Below are 26,725 nucleotides of genomic sequence, written 5' to 3'. Positions count from 1 at the left end.
GTGAAAGCCTTCTCCGTTTACTGTTCACCCAAATCACCTTCCTGGCATGGTCAACTCTGATGGGTGTTGATATACTTTCTAGATTCAAAAGTTTTCAATAGGAGATAGTATCATATAGATAATAATTTTCCCTGCTATTTCATTTATCACATTATCTTATGTAAGAAACAACATTTTGAAAAAAAATAATCGTTAACAGTTTAATTGGAGTAAATCACCATTATATGTTACTTGTTGAAATAAAGAATCATTACATTTTTATTAAAAATAGAGTTGAATACTCGATATTTTCGATACTTGGAAGTATTGAGTGTGATCGATACTAGTGCTTTTAGGAAAATAACTCTATACATTTTCGACTCTTTTTAGTTGTTAGGAGGTCCTCCTTTTTCTTTATTTTTGTCTTTCATTTTTCTACTGTTTCAGCGATGGGTTCGATTTACATATATACCCAGTATCGAAGTTTACGGGATCATATAGTATATCCATTTCTGTGCCATGTTTTACAGAAATATGTTGTCTCTCTTACTACTAAAAAATATTTTATAGCAGTAGATTGTAAAATGATCCTTACCCATCATAAACTAAAAATTTCAGCAGCCCCAATCATGAGGATGAAAAATTCCCCAATAGTGATGAGTAAGAAGAATTCCTAGGTAAACAGACATATGGTATTGTAAACAGTGGCGTATACTAGTTAAAGGGTTTGGGCTACCACTGACCCTATTATTACACAAAATATATTTTTAAAACCCTATAATAAAATTCCTTACATATTTATGTGAATTCCAGACGTCTTGATTGGGACGAAAATACGTTGATGACTTCGTCCTTGAAATTACAGTTAGGCCACTTGCAAAGTTTCTGTAGAAATGACTTTTCAATGGATATTAGTGCCAAGCCGGATAAACGTTCTTGTGTATGAGTTGATCTACAGTAGGATTTTATTCTCTTCAACGCAGAAAATGTTCTTTCTACCGATGCTGACATAGCTGGTATTGTCACAATTAATGTTGCCAATTTAAGGACTTCAGGAATAACTTGGTTCAGCTGGTTTTCATATATAGCAGATAATATTTCATGGATAGGTTTGTTCGAAAAATCAAAGACTTCTGCTGAATATATTACACTTAATTCATTTTTCAAACGTACTTGATCAAAGTGACTGTTATAGGACTGAAATAATTTGTTCAGTGCCTCATTCGGGAAGTTTTCTCTATAAGCAGAAAATTTTTGAGAATCTAGGAGATGTGTGAACTGAAGCTTTCCATAATCAGAAAATCTGTCAGTAATTTCCATGTGCATACGATCTAGTATGCTGTAGTACAGCTGCCTGTATTTCAATTCATCATCTCCTTTTCTTCGCTTTAATGGTGGTTCCATTGTATTGACTGAAGAATTTTCATTTTCCATATCACTCCATATGGACGGAAACCCCTATGTCTGAACTCGGATATACTGTAGTATTTTTTTTTAACTTTGATACCTCTTGCAAGTAGTATGCTATGTCTACACTATTTGTCTGAAGAATATTGTAGAGCACATCTGTATGTGCGAACACTCTAGCATAGACTTCAAGAAGAAACATATTCTGAAACTGTGTGAAAAAATTCAAATATCCTTGAGCCTGCACATTTACAGCATCATCCCAGTTTTCTTCAGAGTCATTACAAATGATATTTTTAAAGAAAGCAGTCCGTTTTTCTCTGTATTCCTTTACTGTATTTACAAGCCGAGATGTAAAATTCAATCTAGTTGGTGCTACTTTTGGGAGTTTCTTGTTCATAAATTCCTTGAGTTTTCTGATCTTTTAGGAGATGATGAGAGAAATGCAGCTAAACCCGACAGTGTTTTGAAAAAAATGCGGCATTCTGGAATGGCTGAAGTAGTTTGTTGCAAAACTAAATTGAGAACATGGCTGTAACAATAGACAAATAGTGCTTGAGGATACTTTTCTTGAACTTTTGTTTTTAAGCCATTAATATTTCCCGCCATAACTGAAGCACCATCGTATGTCTGTGCAATTAACTTATTGCCGACATTGTATTCTGCTATAACACCTTCCACATGCTGAAACAAAGCAGCAGCAGTTTTGTCCGAACTGACATTTGTGAATCCTATAAACCGTTCTTGAACATTGGCAGTACTGTCGACGTATCTTAAAACAGTGGACAATTGACTCTGATTAGAGCAGTAACATGTTTCATCAACAACAATGGCCACAAAAGGTTTTATGTTCTTTATCATAACCCCACTTATAGCAAATATTAAGTCATTCTGAATTGCGAGAGAAGTACCACGAAATACTGTTGAACTCTCAAGATGATTGGCCAGTAAATGGTCAAATTCACTTAAGGAACTTAAATATTCAATATAATTTCCTATATTGTCTGATTCCACACTCTCGTTATGACCCCGAAAAGCCAATTCTTGTTTTCCTAGAAAGCAGACTGTGTTAATAAGACGCAGTAAAATCTCCCGATTTTTTTTTCACAAGAGCATTGTGTTGGTTGATGTGTAGAGCTTTTTGCTTATCTAGCTGTAAATCAATTCTTGTCTTCCCAAAATTTGCAAAGTTCATGCTACTACAAATATGAGCTTTTGATTTGTCGTATTCTAGGACTGCCGTTCGAAGGGAGTTCATATTAGAAAATCCCTCTTTTGACCACGCATTAGTTTCGCGGCTAAATAACAAACATGGCCAGCAAAATAGTTTAGACAGTTTAGAAGTACCACACAACCAATTCCACTTACCATAATTATGATGTTGAAATGAAATGGCGTGTGTACTCTCGCTGTTTTTCTTTTACGTCCATGGACAAATTTAACTCAGGAGTTGGTCTTTCCATTTTCACAATTTCAACTTTCTCGTTGTTATGTACGACGGTTAAAAGGCACTTTTAATAAACCTTCTATTACACAGTCATTTTCAACACAAACCTCTCCAGAAACTTGTTCTGCCATATTTTTCACAATATCACTTAATTGAGAAATTAAAAACTTAATAATGCACAATTAATATAACTCTTAGACACTCGAACAAATCACAGATTTAAAATAATGCACTGCAAGAACACAATCACATTCATGAGCAGCGTACTAAGCGTATTGCTGCTTCGAGCCTGCGAAGAAACCGATCACGAGAGCAGCAACTCGCCCGTCCTACATTGCACGATGGAAACAGAAGGGAGAGGAGGGGACGGGCAGTTGTGCGACAGGACAGCGTGCACGGTACGGTCACAGGCTACCTCACGTAGCAAGCGGTTTCTCCAGCGATGCCGCCTTGACAACTTGTTTCTTTTCGAGAGTGGAGAGCGCATATAAATCTAACAATTACTTTAATTTTAATTACTATGGTAAAACTAATAATACAAAATTATTACATTATGTTATATTATAAACTTTTTCTTTTGTAATTTCCTTGGGCTACCGCCGGTAGCCCCGGTAGTCCGCAAAATACGCCCCTGATTGTAAAAGGCTTAGTATTGCTACTGTGCGTGGAATAGTTTCCTATCAGGTATAAAACATGTGAATGTATTCCAAATACTGTACGTAACTAAAATTGACAAGATATAATATTCCCCAGAAAAATAATTTATTTAACCTAGGAATTCCTTACCTTGTTGTTTATTAAGACAATGAGGAGTGGAATATATTAGTGAAGTGTAATAAAGTCCAATGCTCTTCGAAGTGCCGGTGTTTAATTTTTTTCTGTTGCTTTCAGTTTCCAGTTAGGTATCAGAATTTCGAGGATTAACACTCTAAAACAGGTATTGGTATCGAGTATCGAGAAATTGGGATACTGACACATCTATAATGAAAAGTAAATATTGTATTTCATATTTATCATTCCTGATTACCTAGATTCGCAGATAATGAAGAAGAACATAATTCCTCCAGCAGTTTAGGAGAACATGCTGTGCACAGACAGACAGCACACAGCATGCTAAAACTAATTTTTGGGCTGGTGAAACGTGCTTTTCCATGAAAATCTCTAAATTTATTTTTTGCAGCATCACAGTACTTTTTCTTTATGCTTCATATAATGAGAAAGTAAACAGAGCACGCACGCAGTTTGGTTATTTTACGACGCTATGGTTATCTAGCATCTGAGTGAGATGAAGGTATTAATGCTGACGAAATGAGTCAAAGGAACAGCACTGAAAGTTACTCTTAATGGGTTGAGAGAAAACTGGAAAAAAAACCTCAACCAGGTAACTTGTTCCAACCAGGATTTGAACTCAGGTCCGCTCCTTTCAGAGTCAGGCATGCTAACCGTTACTCCACAGTGGTAGTCGAAGTAAATAGCCGAGAAAGAAAAAAATCAAAAGAAATGAAATAAAGATATTTAGAAAGAATGAGAATAAAAATAGTAAAAGTAATGAAATAAAAAGGAAATAAAAAAGAATGAGGAAAAGAAGAATGGAAGAAAGCGATGAAAATAAGAGAAGTTACTGCAGGGAGGAAGTAAAAAAAAAAAGAGATAGAGAAAAATGATAAGAATGCGAGTAAAAGAATAAGGAAGAAAGTAGGAAAGAATAAAACAGAGAAAATAATACACAAGGGAAAATATGTAAGTTTTAATGTGTTTGAAATTTTCCATAATTTTCATTTTACTGTAATACAAATGCTTCACAAAATCCATGGAATTCTACATTCCTGTATCGTCAATTTTTTTTACACAGTTGTTGATGTTTAAATTCTAATTTAAGGGCGAAGGGGGGGGGGCATACGGAAAAGTACAAAGAAACAAATACCAGTATACAAAAGCATGGTCCAGAGTGTAATAACATATAGGGCAGAAGTATGGGGCATAAAGCAGAGACTTAGGATGAAACTTTTGACTACTGAAATGAATTTTTTAAGATGATGTTGTAGAAGAACAGGAATGGATAAAGTACCAAACGCAAGGATAAGAGAAATTAAGGAAGTGGAAGATTCTAGAATGGATACTACCAGGGAGAAAGATTACGTGGACGAACAAATCATGGCTGGAAGAATGATATTCAGGAAGCCAAGAAGGAAAAGGGATAAGAAGAAAATAATTGCTTAAATAAAGTAAAATGGATATTTGGTGCAGAGAAGGAATGCCAGTTGTATCAATCTGCACAATAGATAGAAACAGGTACGTGTTGCTTGCATACTGGAGGTTCGATGTTATGGACGTAAAGTTCTTGCACTATGTTGTATATTTACCGTGACTGATGTGGAAATAATATTAAAATTTATAAACGAATATCTTTTAAAACCAAATCTTATGACGATTAAATTTTATTAATTTAACTAATCTTTTTTCACGTGAACTTATTATTAATTGACAGTGACACATTCAAACGACAGAAATATCTAAATAAATATGAGCAAACTTTCTTAGTCATTTAATTTATGTATTGCCACATGAAGTGCAAATTTTTAAAACATTCCGGTTTTCTTGATACTTCAACATATAAAGTGAATGCAGGTTATATGTAAAAATGTTAATGTTATACTGTAGAATCGGTGCATGACAGTCATTTCATAAATGCATAAAAATGTTCGTGATAGTCCAGAGCAGGCGGATTGCACGTCGTAACAGTTTATAAGAGAACACTCAAAGAGTTCCTTCTCAAATCACACTTTGGGTCATCATTCTCACACAATCCACATGTTCATCTTTTCTGCACTAAGACTTCTGCTGGCAGTGAGTCCAAACACCACAAGTCTTTCAGGGTCGCAGTCCTCTCTCTCTCAGATGTGGAAGGGACGTACATGATTATGTGTGTATTTTGATTTTGGGGGCACTAGAAGTGCTTCAACGAGTGTTTACTTCCTCCCTCTCATTTCACTAAAACGTCAGGATGCATACACCACATGAATTGATGATATGAGCGCAAGAATGGTATTCAATGGTGATGTCAGTAGTGAACCTGTAACAAACAAAAAATACGTAGTTAAATGCAAAAAACTACTATTCACTAATGATGATCAAGTGAAACTAATAACCACAAAATATGCTTTACAAAGAAGTGAACATAAATTGGTTCGAAGTTTTTGGATTTTACATTGTGTCACAGCTCCAGAAACATCCAACAGTATAAAGACTACTATTCACTAATGATGATCAAGTGAAATTAATAACCACAAAATATGCTTTACAAAGAAGTGAACATAAATTGGTTCGAAGTTTTTGGATTTTACATTGTGTCACAGCTCCAGAAACATCCAACAGTATAAATCTCTGAGACACTCTGTTGTATTTGTGTCGATTGGAGTTATGATTTATTATTTGTTGTTTAGTCAACTGTCCGACAACAGGTCTGAACCTCACAAGTGATACCAAGATGGCACCACTTATGAGGCAACTAGGCCAGGAGATAATGGAGTAGGTTAGTTCCTTTCCCCCCTCCATTGCATACATCACCGAGTAGCTACATATTACACTTATCAGACTTCAGAGAGTTACGATTATCACTCCCAAAGTTAAATGCTAAGACATTTATTCTATTATAGTCACATCCACCTTCAGTGTAACTGGTGATAACAAACAAGTACAGTAGGTACCCATTTCCTTGCCTTCCTTATGATACAGCCATCATATTATGGTCAACATAACATGTTTCTATATTTATGACATGGTAAAGAGCTATAAACCTCGCAATAATTTGGAAATAATTTCTACTCCTGGAAATAGTATCACATACTACATACTTGCCTAATATAAACCTGTTAACTACAAACTAAGGGGAATCGTCACTTCTTCAAGTTAACACAGAGCAGTGTTTCTCAAACTTTTTCCACAGTGAAACCATGTGATTAGTGTAATATGTACCTAGCTTATCGGTGATATATGCAATGGAGGGGGGAAGGAACTGGCTACCCTACCCCAATATCTCATGTCCTAGTTGTCTCGTAAGTGGTACCATGTTGGTATCACTTGTGAGGTTCAGACCTGTTGTCGGACAGTTGACTAAACAACAACAATATGCTCAAAAATATTATGCTTTAGATGTTGCATTGTGCGTCATTTTTAACGAAATTTTAACATGGAATGTTTTTAAAAGATATGTACTTAGGTGGAAATAAAAATACACATGTTAGTTTATTAGACTCATAGATTTAAATTTTCCGTTTTTAGATGGTTAATAATAATAATAATAATAATAATAATAATAATAATAATAATAATAATAATGTTAAAACCATTGTATCAAGAAATTTAAATTTTGTATGGTATTCTTTATCATTTAGATAGTCTTCTATGGCAGAAAGAATGTACAATTTATTTTTATGTTAAATATAAAATACAATTTATAAACCATTTAGGATTTGCTCGTGGAACCTTGAGATTCCGCGGAGGTTTCACTGGGCTAAAACCTCCCAATGAGAAATATCAGAAACAAGAAACTTATATTTTATCCTGGTAATTCAGTAGAAATAGCAGGAAGAATATTGTCACTAGATATGGGAATGGTGCTCCTGTTAGGGGCCGAATATTAAAGACCTCCATTCACAATAGATTTTATTCTTCTTCATCTCTTTTTTTTCCTCTTCTTCTGCTCCTTTTTCTGCCTCTTCTTCTGTAAGATATAGGATTAGATAGTTATAGCTTTGCTTCCAGATTGCAAGAAATTGTTTTCTTCATCTTTGCTGAGACATCCCACACTTTGATGTTACTACGCCCATTTGTAACTTCGGAGATTCTATCGTCTGATATTTGCTGATACTTTTTCACCCCCACTGCCACCATCCCCGCTGCCGCCACTGCCGCCGTCACCGGTACTGCCACCACCACTGCCACCGCTACAGCCACCGCCACCACTGCTTTCCAGCCTTTTCTGCTCCAGAAATACGTTTTGACTTCATTTCAATCTATTACCATCTTTCTTCCAGATATTCCTCCAGGCTATCCAGCCATCTTACTGGTAGGTAGTCCAGTCCTTTCGTGTTATTTATTATACTGAACATAAGCTTCTACAATGATGACGTTCATTTCTCAATATAGGTTTCCTAACTGTTTTGTTTCACTTACTTCAATTTGTCTTACTATCTGGTCCCTTAAATACTTGGTTTATTACGCTGTTTAGGCATATACATATTTATCTATGGAATGAAATAGAATGGGATTTACGGGAGGGGGCCACTATTGCTCAGCACTGCGACCTGTAACGATCTATTGCGCTAATTCTTAAGATAATCGCATTTCCAAACCTAAGCAGCTGACTACACTAAGGTTCACTGCATACCTAGATTTCGAACAGGCAACCCACCTCGTCTCTAGCCCAGCCTCCTCCTTGCGTCGCCAACCAGCAATCGGGGAATACTATGGAACGATAACGAACTGAAGAAATGGTGACGGAATGATGTGGATGCATAATATGAGGAAAAACGGGAGAATCTCGAGAAGAACCCCAACTGCGACCTTGTCCGCCACAAGTGTCACTATGGATTTTTCAATGAAAAATTCCAGACCTGACTGGAACTCGAACCCGGCCATCTGTGTGACAGGCCGGAGGTCTGATCACTCAGCCACCACAAGGGTAGATATTTATCTGAATTACTCTCATCTTCAAAATCGAAATTTTATATCATATAATATAAATATAATTATTTGAATATATCATTGGATAAAACAGAAGTCAGAGCTTTCTGTAGAAAAGTCAGACAATATTACAGTAATCCGTGGGAGTTATGGTGAGGAACAGTGGCATGCAGTGGAATTTTATGTGAGAGAAACAGCAATACAAATGTTTATATGTATAGTATAAAACTGATAGCAACCAACTCACCTAAATATATTTGAAGACCAAAGCAATAATTCTCCTCTCTAGTAGCTTAATCATCGATGACCTGGGCATAGAAGTTCTCATTACTGCGAATGATTTCCAGTGATTTCTTCTCTATAGAGAGTAATGATAATCTGGATAGTCTATCTTCCGCTTGAGAATTTCTGATGTAGGTTTTTATTGTTTTTAGTGTAGAAAGAACGTTCAATCGAAGCACTACTTGCAGGAATTGTAACAATCAGTTCACATAATTTTGTAAGTTGAAATAGCGCACTGTCAATCTTCATTGCTTTTAAGCAACACAAAAGTTGTGTACCGGTAATCAAGATGTACAAAAGTTCACTCGCATTTTTATTCTTCAAGTTTTCATTACAATAACACACACACAACTCACTTCATAAACGAGGAAAATCGAACTGATTTCAATGATCAAAATGCAATTTTCAGGGAGTTCTTTGTCATGATTAGGTTTTATTAATTCTATAAATTTTAATTTATCTAGGTTCTGAAACCTTACATCAATTTGATTGACAAAATTATCCAGAATTAAAAAATATACTCTTTTTTAAGAATCTTTCTACGTCTCCTACATTTTTCAGCTGTGGCCGTTTGCTCTGTGGTTCAGTTGTTTGCTCATGAGAAGAAGTTTCGGAAAATATTTTCTCGAACTCCCCTCTTCTGCTGGCTATATTTTCTTTAACTTCGACCACTTTATAAATATAATAAGAGTTGTCGTTTGATTTTGTTTGTAACATTTAAAAAAAGGACAATAATTAATTACTGAAAACAAATTTTTAAATGCAGTAGTTAAGTAGAAAATTGTTGGGAAAGTATTGTCGTGCCTTTAAAATATCGATGTACAGCTCTGTGGTGCGGTGGTCATGTGAGTGAAATTAACGGGCTACAAGCTAAAGTCAGAGACAAGTTTCCAGATGGCACATTCCTTCATTGTATGTCTCAAACAATTCGTAAAATTAGAATATATAGAAAACTATGTAATTCGCTCAGATTCACACCTAGATATATTACATAAACTCACCTGCTGTGTTCTTGTACCTCTCCTGAGCCAGCTTGTTGGAGGTAAGGGCCCTCGCAAGGGTGGGGAACACAGACTTGTGGCGGTTCACACCCCCTACAGTAGACGTGCAGCGGATCTCCATCTTGGGGGAGAGGCCTCCCCCATTGCTGGTGAAGTGGGTGTTCTGGATCTGGAAGTGAAGCCCTACCGTCTTGGTATGCAGGCCTTGAGAATCTGTCTCGTCGGCACCATCACGGTACTCCCACACCCGCGCATCATCCTAGAACAATATTAAGAACATAACGAGTAGCGTACCTTATTTATCATCTGGCTGAACACTGTGTACAGTAATTTCTCTTAAACTGCTATACTGAATTTTTAATACAATTCAATTTACTATCAGCGAGTGTATTTGATATAAAATAATTAAAAACGGATGAGTCTTTATATTATTTATTTTAAACCATTAACACTTACTTACAAATGGCTTTTAAGGAACCCGCAGGTTCATTGCCGCCCTCACATAAGCCCGTCATTGGTCCCTATCCTCTAGCATCATATCCTACCTTCCTCAAATCCATTTTAATATTATTCTCCCATCTACGTCTCGGCCTCCCCAAAGGTCTTTTTCCCTCTGGTCTCCCAACTAACACTCTATATGTATTTCTGGATTCGCCCATACGTGCTACATGCCCTGCCCATCTCAAACGTCAGGATTTAATGTTCCTAATTATGTCAGGTGAACCATAACACACAGAGACAAAGACTATTTACTCTAAATCAAAGCAGACGGTTTCTTGGCTAGTTTTTGTATTCTTCTTCTTCTTCTTCTTCTACAATGACATCACGGCCCAAAATCGGGCCTTAGCCTCCTTTATCCTCTTCCTTCATCCTTCTCTATCCAAAGCCATCCTCCTCCATGCTGTATTACCGAACAATTCTTTGGAGTCATTCGTCACAGCATCTGTCCATCTGTTCTTTGGTTTTTCAACTGGTCTCCTACCAAATAATTTCTCTTCCATAATTCTCCTTGGTATTCTATGATCCCCCATCCTATATACATGGCCAGCCCACTCCAATCTTCTCAATTTAATGTAGGTGATCACATCCATATTCTTGTATTTCTCATACAACTCCTTATTATATCGGATTCTCCAAACCGACTTATCCATCACAGCTCCAAAAATCCTTCTAAGCACTTTTCTCTCAAATACTCCAAGCATCATCTCAATTTTCTTTGACAAAGTCCAAATTTCACTTCCATAGGTAAGACTGCTCCTTATTATGATTTAGTATATCTTTATTTTGGTTTTGTTATGTACACTATTAGACTTCATAATCCCTGTGAGCGAAAAAGAGGCTTTATTAGCCACCGTAATACAGCTTTGTATTTCAATTGTCTCGTCATTATGCTTGGTTATCATGCTACCACAGTCACGAAGCTTGAGTTGTGAGGGTACTAGGAACAATAGACGGTACTATTTCGCATTTCTGTAATGAGGTGATAGTAGCGATCCTAGTGGTTAGCAACTATCTATGGATGCATATTCCCTCCGTATTGAGCTTCGTGACTGTATATACTAGACATTGGTGCTACCTAGATAGTTTTTGTATTACATATAAAAAAACTGACAACTTGAATGGTGCGGGTATAATTTGCAGCGATACAAATTTTCTCAGAGTCGTTAATTATTGTCTACAAAATTATTGATTTCAATTTTCGACCATGTTCACTTTTGCATCTACTGTTTCCCAGATACGAGAATCAACAGGAAATATCATTCTAAGTGGACAGATCAACACTCTTTTATTATGTGAACAAAAAAGGGGCGATTTTAAACTTCTCCTGAGTTGAGTTAGGTTGTGAACATATTTGTTGTGCTTAGGAATGTATACCATTTAATCGGTAACAAAGAATGTGTTGGCATAGCAACAACGTAATATAAACAAACTTCGGTATTTTAAAGTTTGTTATCAACGTTATTTTTAATCAGAGTAAAGACAGGGAAAATTGGAGTGGTATGCAACGTGCGTTTGCCATAAAAACTTATTACAAAAGTGGTGATAGTTTCGTCGCTGTACGGCGCTTGTTTCGGCAGCATTATAATATCTGTCGTAATGATCTAATACCATCTGCGCATGCAATCAAAACGTGGCTGAAACATTTCGAAGAGACAAGTTCTGCTTTAAAGAAGAAGCCTACAGGGAAAGTAAGACGTGTGTGAATACCAGAGAACATCGCTACTGTAAGAATCGCAAAGAATCTGAGCGAAACCCTAAACGTTCTGTTCGACCTCACTCTGTTTCTCTTGGGATATCGCGTTCTAGTGCAGAATACTGCATAAAGTTTCATCCATACAAAACTCAAATGGTTCAAGCATTACAGGAAGGTGACACAGTAGTCGTATGAACTTTTGCCAGGGATCCCTACAACTCATGAATGATAATGAGGACATCGTCCATAACCTGATAATGAGAGATGAAGCAAATTTTCATCTATCAGAATATGTTAACAAACAAAATTTTGAATACTGGCCCGGAAATAACCCCTGTGAATTACACCAGGAACCATTACATAGTACCAAGGTCCATATGGTGTGCCATGTCGTCGTTTGGAATCATTGGGCCTTTCTTTCTTTCATGAGGATGATAATGGCAATTTTATTACAGTAACCGCGCAGCGTTATGCCGCAATGATCGACAAGTTTTTGATAACTCAGATTTTCGAGCACCCAGAGATCAACAGGGACACATGGTTTCAGCAAGATGGAGCTACCAACCATATTGCTGAAGAATCAACGAGACACCTGAGACACTTGTTCCCGAATCACATCATTTCAAGATATGGAGATATCCCATGGCCGACAAGGTTACCAGACCTAACAAGATGCGATTTTTTCTTGTGAGGGTATTTGAAAATGAAAGTCTTCAGTCGTCCTCCACCACAAGATATCGAATAACTGAAAGAAAGAATTCGTCTTCTAATATCTTGAATACCTGCGCGAATGTTGCGCAGTGCAATGGGCTCTCTATGATTGAGAATGGAAGAATATTTAGAGCTAAATGGAGGCCATCGTAGGAACGTGGTATTCAAAACTTTAGAATTTCTTTACAGAGCAAATGGTATGTTAAGTACTTAATATTAATTGTAAGTAGCACTTGCTCAGACATATCAGTAATAAATATCAAAGATTTAAAATCGCTTCTTTATTTTATTTTTGGTCCACCTGGTATTATTGTTCTTGTGAATTAGGCTAACACTCATTAACATAATGAGTACTGGGAAAGGACAAGTAATATGATGATAATTAACATTATTTTTGACAATGTTCTCAAGGACAAAATGCACACTTCAGGACTCCATTGGAAATATTCGAATAGTTAAGAAACGTAGGCCTATGTGCATTACATAATAATATTATATCAGTACGAATGACTCCATTTCGGACTTCTTCAATCATCTTTACTATCTTTTCTTTCTCTGAAACAACAGAGAACATTTTTATGTGTTTGAAATCGAAATAAAAACGACTTTTTGCTGTTGCACGTCAACTAATCAATGAAATATTAATTTAATATTCGTTGAAGAGGATTAAAATAACAATTTTTCATACATATTTATGTTATCCTAAAATGTCTCACACTTTACGTCTTTGTCCAAGTTTAGACAGAGTGTAGGCTTACATAGGTACTTTACAGACGAATGCCTGATATATTTGACTTTTCCTCATATTTTAACATGTGAAATTTCCAACAATTTTTACGTAAGTAGAGTAATGATATCAAGCTTCTATGCAAGAAAAATTTTCAGCGAATATGTTATTAAGGAAAGTCGAGGTAGGTTCTATTGGAGAGACAGCCGCAAGTTTTATGCGTGAATAGGTCACTGATAGAATTGCTGTTAAGGTAAACGTCAGTAATGAAAATCAACATCTCTTCTTTCCAGATATCCTGAAAATTCGGTACATCTTTGCTGTGCTGGTACTCCTAGGAGTAGCCATTTCGTATGCATTGAAAGTAAACATATCGGTTGCTAGGGAGTACCTAACCATCCTGCACTATTGTTTGCTTCCTGTTGATTATATGCCCACTCCTACTGCGCTGCAAATGCCTCGACACTGTGAATTTTCTCCCTTTACTCAAATTTTCTTGTGAATTTTTACAATTTAACTTGTCGACTGCTGATTGTTACTCAATTTGGATTGTAGCCTGGTTCGTTACGAATCTTTGATACCACTGCGAACGTTTTATCGCTTAGAATTCTCGAGTTACACTGCTTCGGCTGCCGTGTATTGTTTCCACTCTCTTTCCTAAAAATTTATTGTGAATTTTTACAATTTAACTTGTCGACTGCTGATTGTTACTCAATTTGGATTGTAGTCTGGTTCGTTATGAATCGTTTGATACCACTGCGAACGTTTTTTCGCTTCGCATTCTCGAGTTACACTGCTTCGGCTGCCGCGTGTTGTTCCCACTCTCTTTACTCACATTTTCTTGTGAATTTTTACAATTTAGGTTGTCGACTGCTGATTGTTACTCAATTGGGATTGTAGCCTGGTTCGTTACGAATCGTTTGATACCACTGCGAACGGTTTATCGCTTCGCATTCTCGAGTTACACTGCTTCGGCTGCCGCGTGATCTGCCAATTCGTGCCTTAACTTCTCCCCTCCCACGTATCGCTAAATGATGACACCCGCTTCATTCAAGGTCACGTTAGATACATTGATCCTTTGTCTGTTTATCGCCATTTACTTAATTGGAGTATGTCGTGTAGTTTAGAAATTATAGGCGCGACGAAACTCGCCTGAAAATATGTCACTTGATTTTCTGGGATGGTACCCTAGTACTGAACAGAACTTAATCAAGTATTCATATCAAAATCATAGACAATAGGCAAATACCCATAAGTTTACATAAACATTTAACGTATTACATTATTTCTCTGAATTCAGTAGAAATGGCGAAGAGTCTGATAAAGATTATAGTGATCACTTAGAATACAACAACTTCAATTTGAAGTCAAATCTGTATCAGTTTAGGGTCACTGATGATTTTACAATGCGCAATAGGATTAGGTACGAAGTGCATACCTGTATACCGTTGATTTGCCAGGTGAGGACAGCTGGAGGGTTGGATTTGCCAGATGTGCAGTTTGCAGTGACGTAATCTCCGATCATATATGTTGACAATATACCTTCAATCATTGGGTCTTCTGACGGGAAAGCTGCAACAAGAAGGCATTTTATGAAAACAACAACAACAACAACAACAACAACAACAACAACAACAGCAGCAGCAACAACAACAACAACAACGACGATTTTTTTGATAGAGTTCTTTTACGACGCTTTGTCAACTGCGATTATTATCTAGCGTTTGAATGGAACAAAGGTGATAATGCCAACGAAATGGTCCAGGGTCCAGCGCCGAAAGTTACTCAACTTTTGCTGTTAATTAGTTGAGTAAAAAAACCGGAAAAAACCTCAACCAGGTAACTTGTCCCAACCAGGTTTTGAACCTGTGCCCACTCCTTTCACGGTCAGACACGCTAACAGTTACTCCACAGCGGTTGACAACGATTATGATGCTAATAATAATAATGATAATGATGATGATAATAATAATAATAATAATAATAATAATAATAATAATACGAGGGAGAGTAAAAAAAAACTTAATTGTTTTATTAATTGAATATGTACAATAAGACTACAAACACTTAATCACTTTTAACATAGTATGATAGGAACACTTGCATTGAACGTAGTTGGCACTAGGTTGAAAAGTGATAAAGTGTTTGTAGTCTTACTGTACATATTCAATTAACCCAAATAAGACTGACGTCCTATATATAGGACGGAACGTTTTATTTTTTAACATTGCTGTGTAAGATTTTCATAGTCGGCAATCATGATACCATAATCCTTATGTATTATAAATTGCCTCCAATTTTTTTTTCTTATATTTAGTCTGTCATAGTCATTGTTATTAACATATTTGTGTGAAAGTCCGGTGTCCTATATATAGGACGTCAGTCTTATCTGGGTTAATAAAACAATTATTAAGGTTACTTTTTGGCTCTCCCTCATAATAAATATGCTCAGTGGCTTATTACGGCTTCATAGTTGGCCCTTTCTTCGTTTTTTCGGTTTTCCAATGTTTCGTGTCCTTTTGCTTAACAGTGAAATCTTGCATAGGCCTATTATAATGCAATAATTGTCCCAAGTCCGACGAGTGGCCTGGATGGAAATCGTGAATTCGATGCTGATAGGCAGGCCATCCTGACTCAGTCCGAACAGGTCCCATCCGCGAGTACCCGATAAAGTCATGGGTCCGTAGCCCAGCCTTAAATCCTATATCAGCATCGAATATACGTACTATCTCCAAAGTCTTCACCACAGCCTTTGATTAACTACAATTGAAGATTAAAGAAGAAATAGGAGAGAAGTGGAAAGTGTTGGTGGAATGTGAGGAGAGAACGGGAGGGCCCCAAGAAAACCCCTCTGCAACTGGTATGTACACCACAAATTTCATCACAACCTGGCTCCATTGTCAAAGAATGAAAGGAAAGAGAAACATCTGTTGGATGGAGAATAGCTCTTGGTAACTCATCAAACTCATCCTGATGATCGAGCAGATACGTAACTACAACGCTCATGGTGCAAAAACCAAAGAATCTCATATCACAATTAAAAAGAAATAACAAATTTCTTCTATCTATATAACGTTTTATAAAATACCTCACAAATTAAGAAATAATAAAGTTACACAAATTTCTGACGTATTTTTAAACACATTATTTAATAACGCTGTATCAACTACGCTGTCACCTTATGTCAGTAAGAGTGGTGACACTTAAATGATATTCGGCAATACAAGTCCGAGGATTCTCCATGGGATTACCTGACATTCGTCTTATAGTTGAGAAAAACTTTGAAAAATGCTCAACCAGATAATCGGCCCGAGTGGAATTGGAACCCAAGACCTAGAACAAACTCGGATCAAGAGTCATTCTCGTTATTTCGAGATTACGCGGTGACCCATATTTATTTTTACCCGCCATGGTTACTACAACAAATAAAAATAAAAAAGAGAAACAAGAAAGAAGGACAAGCCAGTTGAACATTTTTATTTGAATTTTTGCTGTTAAATGAGATGGAAGGGAGGCAATGGATACTCCATTTTCATATGCAAATTAAATTACATTCCCGCGACGAAATTTACAGTCTCTGGCGAACGAAATTACGAGCATCTTAAATTTTATAATGGCGCTTTATTCTCTGGTCTCATTGAGGACGAACAACTAACAACTACACGACTTCAGAACAGACATGATGTTGCATAACTATGCTATGCTTCAGTATTATTCATCTGAACCAAGATTATATGTATGATGAAGTTAAGACCAAAAGGAATATTACATTACATACCTGAAAAGAATAAATGTGTTTCATCGTCATCATCAAAGGTTACTGGTATAAATTGCTCCAATAGTTCCACGTGGAGCGTCTGAAGTTCCATACTGCCTTAGAGAACGGAAATTAGGCGAAGGGACAAAATACGAATCAAATATTTTAGCTAACCATTTTGTAATTTATTATAAATTAAACAATTTATAATGTAACTATAACATCTTATATTCGATAAATATGGCCTATTACTAGTCAGCATGGATTACCAATGTTGATCTATTACTATGTAGTACGTATCGAATCCGCGTCTGTGGCTCAGCTTTACCTCTCTAACCTTCCATCCAGGCAGCCAGAATTCGACTCTCGAGCTGGTCGTGACTGAATCTGTGGTGGACAAAACAGACGTTGCAGTGTTTTTCTCGGGATACTCCCGTTTATCTCCTTTATTTCACTATCTCTCCCTATCTCCCTCTCATTTCTTTTATAATCTAAAATAGTTAAAACTAGGCTGGGTTGAAGACCTGGTGGGTAGTACGTAGGCTATATTCGATGCAGATGTAGGATTTAAGCACTCGAAGCTTTGTGCCTTGAGGTTTATCAGGTGCTCATCTAGGAATGAGACATGACTTTGTCAGGACTGAAGCAGGATGGCCCGCCCGTCAGCATCGAATACACGAGTGTCACCCATACCACATGTCGAATTGGAACAATAATATTATATAGGGCGCACAATGGGCCAATAAGTCTAATTACATAGATCCGTCCCGGGTCCTTCCCTTGAAAAGCTATTTTTACTTTGAATGCGTTAAATTATGTATTACTAGACACTGTATTGTCAGATTACTGAATAACGTTCATTGTATGAAAGTACAGGCGATATAATAAAAAAAGGTCTTATTAGATTTATAAACCTAATATGAAAGGAATCTTAGATATTACTAGGGAACGAAGTCTGGACACCAACCATTGCCTAGAGGAGGCTACAGAGTTAAGGAACACTGGCTATAGGATGACGTTAGTCGTTTACTTTACTGATGTATCTTCAGGTTCGTACGCAAAATGAAAGACGTCGAGTGAAGGGAGCTCTGTTCTCTACACCGTGTCCTTAAATAATTATCGGGAGTTTTAGGTGGTTGGCATTGCTTTACAAAAAAAAGTGGAAGTGTGTTTCTTTCGTGTAATGAAAGAACAACTGTGAATGTTTCATATCCTGAGCGCAGCGTTTTTGTTTCTCGTCTTTATTGCATCACAGCGTTAAATTTATAAAATGATGAGTCCTGTGCATAAGTCATTTTGTGTGTTGCAGTTTGCAAGTTCAGTTCCGTCGTTACTGTGCAGCGAAAAAACAGTGCCAGGCATTTCATACCTAATTATGCTGAAGTATTATGTTTTCCTTCAGCTGAATGAGTTCGAACCTCAAGACTTCATTTGGCAATAAGACGGTGCTCTCATTTTCTTCTTAATGCGCGGGGTTGGTTGAACGATGCTGTTCCCCAACTATGGGTAGGACGTGCCGGTCCGAATGACATGGTTTTCTCCCGATGGCCACCACGATATCCCGATCTCATACTATGTGATTTCTTTCTGTGGGGTATGTGAAGGACAGTGTAGGTATACGTACCACCGCTACCTGACGACCTGCCAGATTTGAGAAGAAGGATTGTTGCTGCTGTTGAGTCTCACTCCTGATATGCTAACGAATTCGACTATCGACTAGATGTGTGCCGTGTGACGAATGGTGCTCACATTGAACACTTATAAAGTACAGTATGAAAACTCGGAGAGTTCCTCTTTAAACTCATGTAAGGTTTGTTTTTATATACATATCGCAATTAAGAGAAATGAAACAACTATGAAACGCAGATAATCATTTAGGGACAACCTGTAAGTTTAAAGGGTACGAGTTTTGTATTGTTTACTGCATTCTAATAAGTTGTTTCGACACGGCATGCCTATGTTATGTTAAAAAGTAAACCTTTGGAAGGAGTTCAGTTGTGATCTAATGAAGGTACTGTGAAAATGTATTAAAATGCCGCTAATAAAATCTGCGACTTTGCCAGTGCTTGTAACAGAGTTCGGAGGTGACTATTTTTCAGTCAAGGACGAAAATAAATATTACCGTGTAAATTGTGTAAGTTAGACATAAAGTTAATAAGCGTCATGAATTCATGATTTATAAAAACATTGTGACTCTAAAATACACATGAAAATCTGAAATTGTTTAGTGATTAGATTTCGGATCAGTGCACTTTTTATTAAGAGAAAATGCCATGTATTGCTCCTATGGTCATAATTAACGTTTCTATGCTCCAATACCAATAACTGTTTACTTTATTTAGGCGAGTTCAATTAAGAAACTGTTACTGTTTGAATTTATTCGATAGTGTTCTATAAAATATACAAAAAACAACCATATTTTTTATGATAGTTTATATTTTTATTTCACACTTTAAGTACCAACCAGCAGTGACTCGTGTACTACCAGTGGTTACGCGTACCATAGGTTGAGAACCGCTGCACTAGATCACAGAGGGCAACTACTAGGAGCAGCACACTATGTTCCCTAGCTGTTAGCCTTACGTGTCACGAATAGATACAGTTACATAATATTTCTACATAAAGCAACAAAACAAGAAGATAATAGTTTATGATTATGTTGCATTTTTTAATGTTTAAATTTATTTACAATAACGTTTAAGTGCGTTGCATTATGAAGGACCAATTTCTGTACCACGTATCGAAACCTATGAAGCAGAACATTTTCACTCCGTAGCCGAAATCGCTAAAACTGCAGACATCGATTAGAGGTTCGCGACTTTCATCTGATGAATTAGGGCGTAATCAACACATCAGCGAGTAATTCGCCTGTGGTGTCTCCCATCCTGGAGAAATACGAAGGAGAATCATAAAAAATGGTGGAAGATAAAAAGCATAAAAATTTGTTCCACTGATAAAGTGATACAAATGATGATGAGAAGAGGGAAGAAGAGGCATTAGTGAGTGGGAATGAAGGAGTGGAAGAGGAAAGAGGAGCCGGAATGAGAAGAACGCGAGAACAAGATGGTGCAGAGGAAGGAAACATATCATCCATCAATGTAACTGATCGAGTGAGTCTCTCAACTGCTCCAGGGAGGAGGAGAAATGAGCAGTTACGGTCGTGTAGGGGAAGATGGGACAATTTGGCACGTAGGCAAAGGTCTTACTTACAAGCAAGAGAAGCAAAATATATTATCTGAAAATAACTTCCGTTGTATTCCTGAAATTCGAAATACAGGTCTAATATTTAAGTTCTGCACGACATACTAATTTATATGTTGTAACTATTTACTTTCCAAATTTTTCAGGCGTAAGTTAATGAAAATAGGATGATTTCAGCACTAAATCTGACAGTTCTTTAAACTATTCGATAAAAAACACTGAAGCACAACATTTGACATAAAATACAAAATTACTAGGGGTTAAAATTTTACCTGGACTTCATTATATTTTGTTTGGATTAAAATAATATTTACTTTCAATAATTCTAGGTACTCTTATTCTGCAGGGTGATCCATTTGGGAAGATATAAAATAAAACGATGTAACATGAGAGCGGTTAAATATTTACGATTATAAGAAAAAACTCAAATTACACAAAAAATAATATTCTTTATTTTTCAGTAATCTGTAAATGCATTCAAGAGGGATGGAAATTTTGACCATATTAGACCCCAAAGTATCAACCACCATTATGTACACAACACAATTCACACCCGAGACAAATATATTCCATGTAAAATTCTTCAGTTTCTCCAGTATCACTTTTGATTATAGTTCATCTTCCACATGTTCATAGCTACTTTGTGTGATAGTTACATGATTTGTATTGTAGGTTTATTTAGAGAATTTCAAAATTTAAAGTATTTACAAATTTCTGGAAAAGTTTTGTGTAGGTACTTATTTGCTAGGTCAGAATCAGTTATAGGCCAGTTTCCTCCTGCTATCCTTATGTTAACCCTAAGTACTTGTCTTTGTTTTGTAAACAGTTCGCTTTCTCAAAGTACTCGAATATTATTGACTGCCTGCGGTCTAATTTTACAGGGACATATTGGATCGTGTATGACCTTAAAACTATGAAAATACATTCTCAGTTTGTCGTGACCTGTTATAATGGTTGATAAGTTTGAACTCATTCTAAGTTTTATAGTAACTCTTTTATACATGAAGTTTGAACTCATTCTAAGTTCTTTAGTAACTCTTTTATATATGGAAAAAAAAAAAAAATGTTTTTGTTACTTCTACTTTCGTTAATGCATCCAACATACTTTGGCACTTTTGTACACCTCGTTCATTTAACGCACTAATCACTGCATTTTTTTTTTTCGAAGTTTGTTGTAGCGAATGTCCACTGAGCTGCTGTAGGCCGCTTCCTTCGCTAGATGGTCAGCAAGCTCGTTTTCGTCTTTACCAGCATGCATGAGCTTTAACCCGATGTGAAGTGGACGGTCCAGTTGTCGTCTTCTAATCTTCTGACCTCCGTTCTTATCATTTCTGCCAGGTTTCGGTGATTGTTGGGGTTCACTATCGTTACTCTGCTATCGGTGTGAATAGCTAAGAGACATGTATGTGTGTTTGTGTGTGTAGGTATGAGTGTATCATATCATAAGCACGTTTTATACACTAAAATAACTTGTTTTCTGGGCTGACTGACGTCTAACCTGAGTTTTTCATACAGAAAAAAGAAAAAAAAAAGTAGGCCTAATGATTATTGTTAAAAAATCGTCTCCCGTGTACTGAAGAGCCTCGTCCTCCCCTAAGGGTGGAATATAATGTTCTTATATGCTTCGTGTTACATGCTCTCCTCATTGAGATTTTAAAGACGACTGTGTTCAAATATAACTTCAAAGTACACCGAGGTAATTGAACTAATATAACAATAATAACAAATGGAGCAATGAAATAATGAGAGATCCACACACAGCGGATGATATTGCAAGTAGAATCACCTCTAGTAACAGTACATTTATTTTAAAGATATACTTTATGCTACATAATTTAATATAATTATCGAGCATGACAAAATACAGCATTACGCTCCATAGTTTATACACCTTACCACAATTTTCCATTATCTTATCGAGTTGTTCCAGGCTGGTGATCATCTGTTCACATAACGATCTGTTATTTTAATTAGTGAGAAGTTATTTATTTAAGGACTGTATTTATTTAGGTACTGCATCAAACGTCATGTGCAGCATCCATGAGAACAAGCATATTGCTGCAATTACGGAATGTGAATGGCAACACTCATGTCACCAAACTCTTAACGGGAAAGAGAATATTACTATGGTCATGGTGAAGTGAGAAAATTTACCGTTACATTTTAAATCATCTATTTTTAACTTTAAAGATAGCATTAGTATAAGGTAAAGTACCCAAATAAGAGACACTTTTTTTAACTGCTTATAAATGAGGATGGGAATAGATATTTTTAATCTGAATGAGTGGAATACATACAGCATTTCGTCTATTTTTAGAATTGACAATACAAATTTTAGTCAGTTTAAATTATTATTTTAAATTATAAAAAAAAGTAAAAGTGGGAAACACTGATGTTTTGAAAAGGGTTCCAAATAAGATATACGTGTGTCATTTAAGTTTATTTTTGAACATGGACAAAAATTATCATCATTTGGCTGAAAATTGAAGCAATATATAGCATTGTGAAGTCATGTAGATACTTTAATAAATTCAGGAACATTTTAAAATGGAAGAGGTCAGTTCAACAGTGACCTAACTCCTCACAACAGAAATTCTGTTGTTTATTTGGCATTTTCCCAAGTTAAATTAGGATGGTTTACGAAAAGAACACAAAGTGGATCAAATCGGACATGAATGTACTAATCTCATTTAGGCTACTATTGCTAACGTTAATATTTTGGTAGAGAAAGAAAAATGATAGAATATTAAATTTCGATCTCCATATTTTAATTTTAAGTTGATTGCACTTATTTTGCCGACCCCTTTAATTGACAAAATTCTTATTTCGCTGTATTGAGCAAGTTGGACAAACGAAAGGTTCATCTTCAGTGCTGCAGTCTTCGTGTGCCCAACGACGACATTTTGAACACTGAATCTATTTCTCCCCCCTGAGCCCTGGTGTCCTCTGAAAAAAATCAAGTGCAAAATAAGCACTCTCCATCATCATAATTTTCTCCACATTCCGAGTCACTAGAGTTAATTAATTCCATTTCCACATCGGATTCTTCATCGCTGGACGAACTCAAGCAGTACTTCTTGGACTGAGTTTTTTTTTGTGATTTTTGTTGTTTTTCGAACAACTTCTTGCGAGCTCCGTCTTTTCTTTGATTTTCCTTATCTAAACACTCGTTTTTTTCTGATCAGAACTGATATTATGATAGCTCCTTTTCCTGCCCTGGATGACTTTACGTGCGACTATCCATTGGTTGAATCTTACGGCTCTTGAGGTGGTGGTTGTTGCTGCTGCTGCTGTTGCTGCTGCTTCTGTAGGCCTAACTGTGGTATAACCAAAGTCACCGTTTCTGGCGCGTGAAATAAGTAATGGGAACGTTGAGAGCGAGTAACTTATCTTTGCCATAGTCTGTGGGCATTAAAGCTTACAAATGTGATTCGCAGATTGCTTACGTCACATCTGTTTAGGAGGTGGTACCACTCTCAGCCGAAGTGACAACAGATGCCACTGACTGGTCAGTGTACTCAAGGACACATCTCAGAAACGCAAAATGCGAGTGTCTTGCCTTTGACGCAGTCAGTGGGCAACAAGACTGACAACTGTGATTGGCAGATTGCTTACGTGACGTGTTGGGTGTTACCGTTCTCAGCTACACTGGCAACAAGTGCTCACTGACTGGCGTTTTGCTCAAGAACACGCACCACAAACGCTGGCACTGGCTGTAGTGGCGATATTTACACAGGTCCAACGAAATTTTCGAAATCAGGAATCACAATTAAATTTAATAGTTTTAATAATTACACAATATTTTTATTTTAAATGTACTGTATAGAGAATATTTTACGAATTAAGCACTTATGTTTTGATATTTAAGTAAGGTAAATATTGTCGGACTAGCTGATTTTAACTGACTTTAGCTATTGATATTATTGTCATCTCAATGAATAATTAATTTTAGCCATTAATAATGATAACTTCATCATTTCAATTAGTAATTTTTGTAATGAATAATTGAGGACAATGAATAATTAATTATTGACCTAATTCATAATTAATTTTAATTAATAGTTCTTATTAATCTTTCATAATTTCATTACGTTGATGGCAGACCAACTGACACGACTAGAAGCATTAACGCTTTTCGTAAACTCTCAAAGGTGAGCATCATAATAATACCAAATAAGGGTTCTAAATAAGAGATACTATCTCTTTATAGGACCCCCAGGTATCTCTTATTAGGAAACGGAGTAAATAAAAATGAAATAGCTACCCAAGGTCATAAATTATTATCTTCCTTATTAGCAATCTACCTATTATATGCAACATTTTGCTAGCAATTTAATAAAATGAATAATAAATTTGTTGTAGCTGACATTACCTGCTGTTCTCTTCCTCAACAAAAACCAGTAAAAAATTCAAAGTGTGAAAAATTACTTTTCTTGCTCTCAGCTTCGTTGCTTACTTTCAACTGAGGTTAGACAAAGAACACGATGCCTTAGAAGCACAAACATTGATTTACCATAGTTGTCGAGAGATGGCAAATTATACCGGAGAAGTTAACAAGGTATCTCTTATTAGGGCACTGTCTCTTATTTGGGTACTTTACCTTACTATATAAATATGAAATGTGTTGTACCAATGTGATGTAACTAGTTGAATTAGAGTAAGGATACAGCGTTAAAGAACCTCAGTGGTTTTCGGGAGAAATGGAGCTTTATCATATTCTGGTTGTTGTCTTGGCTTGGTTTTCGAAGAAGATGGTTCATATTTCACAATAGAATTCTCAATGTCTCTTATGACTTGACTGGATAGAGATATTTTATTTGATAAAAATGCTTGCTAGATGAAATATGTAACTTCAGAGAAAATAGGGAAGTGGAAGGAAACAAATGCTACTCTTTATTCAAAACGGAGTGATACCTTTAAGTTTTATTTGAGAAGATGATTCCGTATGCACAACTCCAGAAGTTGATTGAACTAACTTTGTGTCTTCCTGCAAGTAATGCTTAAGTGGAGGAAGTTTTTTCTTCGGTGAACATGTGTGAAAAGTCAAGAAGTCCAGAATGAGTTTAGAAACTGTTAGAGTCATACTTGCTATATTAACCAGCTTCAACATGACCTATCAGGAATTTGCTGCAAATATTCACTCTTGTGAAAAATACAGGTAGTATGAGCAGGCGGTAAGTGGAATGAATAAGTTTAGTGTTTAAATAGAATAAGTATTTTAATTCTTTAAGGCGTGTAAAAACAATATGAGTGAAATGCAACTAATACAAATGCTAAAAGTAGTTTTTTCTACGATAGTAGGCCTATGTAAAATTGCATTTTACTCACTGTTATCAGTGCCCAAAGTGAGTCTTTAAAACACCAGTGCCTAAAAGTATGTAATCACTTTAGGTACTGCTATTCATTTTACGCACTGTCAAAGAAAATGTTATATTCAATGTAATATTCATTCAGCAAGAAATTAATGCATTACGTCGATCTTTCATTACTTAAATATTACAAATAAGTAACAAATTTAACATTTATAATTACATTTTAGCACTTATTATTCTGAAGTTGCATGTAGCATCAGGGGGATGAAACTGAGAGAGGAGTTTCCTGTAGCAAGACTGTGCAGACCGTTGTTTTGTTGCCCGATCACCGGAAGCGCTAAACGTTTCAATGGAATTTTTTGATCGGATGCTTGTGGAAAACACCGTTGTACACGAGATATATCTCGTAGGTAACAGAAAGCCACACAGAACAAAAAATAGTCGCCATATTTCTTTTGAGATGAGAGCCTGATGACTGTTTTATGAGTCGTTTGTATGTTTATGTTATTTAATTAAGGGAATAAGTGAAAATTTCATCAGAACAACTAATATTTTATTTATAATTGTTCTGTTTGAAACGTTTACTTATTATCTTCATTAAATAAAATAAACACACTAAAATAATAACATTCATCTTTAACAATCTTTATAATTTGGTCAACAAAACCACTAATATCGCGCTCAAATTTTCAAATGTTAAGCTTCACTGCCAGACCACCAGGAGCGCACCATTTGTTCTCTGCTTCCTTGTCGCAACATGCGCCGTGTACTTCTATTATTTTGTTGTTCTGTGTGTAGTATTCATTGTAACAAGATTTATCATTCAACTGTTTCTAACCGCTTTGTTGATTATGTGGCCGGTTTAGACGGCCACGAAATCTTGAACATGAATAAAACAGGCTGCTATTCCATGGATACTTACTTCTTAATGATTCTTGATTTAGATGGTCATGACATTGTGATCTTATAACCTCTCCACCTTGAAATATTTATTTAATGTAAATTTGTGCTATCGTAGAAAA

At 36.1% G+C, this 26,725-nt stretch overlaps 1 protein-coding gene across 1 annotated transcript in view; it reads right to left on the bottom strand.

Moving 5' to 3' along the window:
• Positions 1–4,698: 4,698 nt before the first annotated feature.
• The window catches only part of LOC138694565 (uncharacterized), a 402,311-nt gene continuing 380,284 nt past the window's right edge, over positions 4,699–26,725 (bottom strand). The window contains exons 4-6 of the mRNA XM_069818424.1: positions 14,872–15,005; positions 9,802–10,060; positions 4,699–5,906 (exon numbers count right to left, since the gene is read on the bottom strand). Coding sequence (XP_069674525.1) covers positions 5,833–5,906; positions 9,802–10,060; positions 14,872–15,005 — 467 coding nt within the window. The 3' untranslated portion in view covers positions 4,699–5,832. The remainder of the gene's footprint in view (positions 5,907–9,801; positions 10,061–14,871; positions 15,006–26,725) is intronic.

Source organism: Periplaneta americana, chromosome 2 (assembly GCF_040183065.1).
Source record: "Periplaneta americana isolate PAMFEO1 chromosome 2, P.americana_PAMFEO1_priV1, whole genome shotgun sequence".
Taxonomy (NCBI): Eukaryota; Metazoa; Arthropoda; class Insecta; order Blattodea; family Blattidae; genus Periplaneta; species Periplaneta americana.
This window is presented reverse-complemented; position numbering and strand designations above follow the sequence as displayed.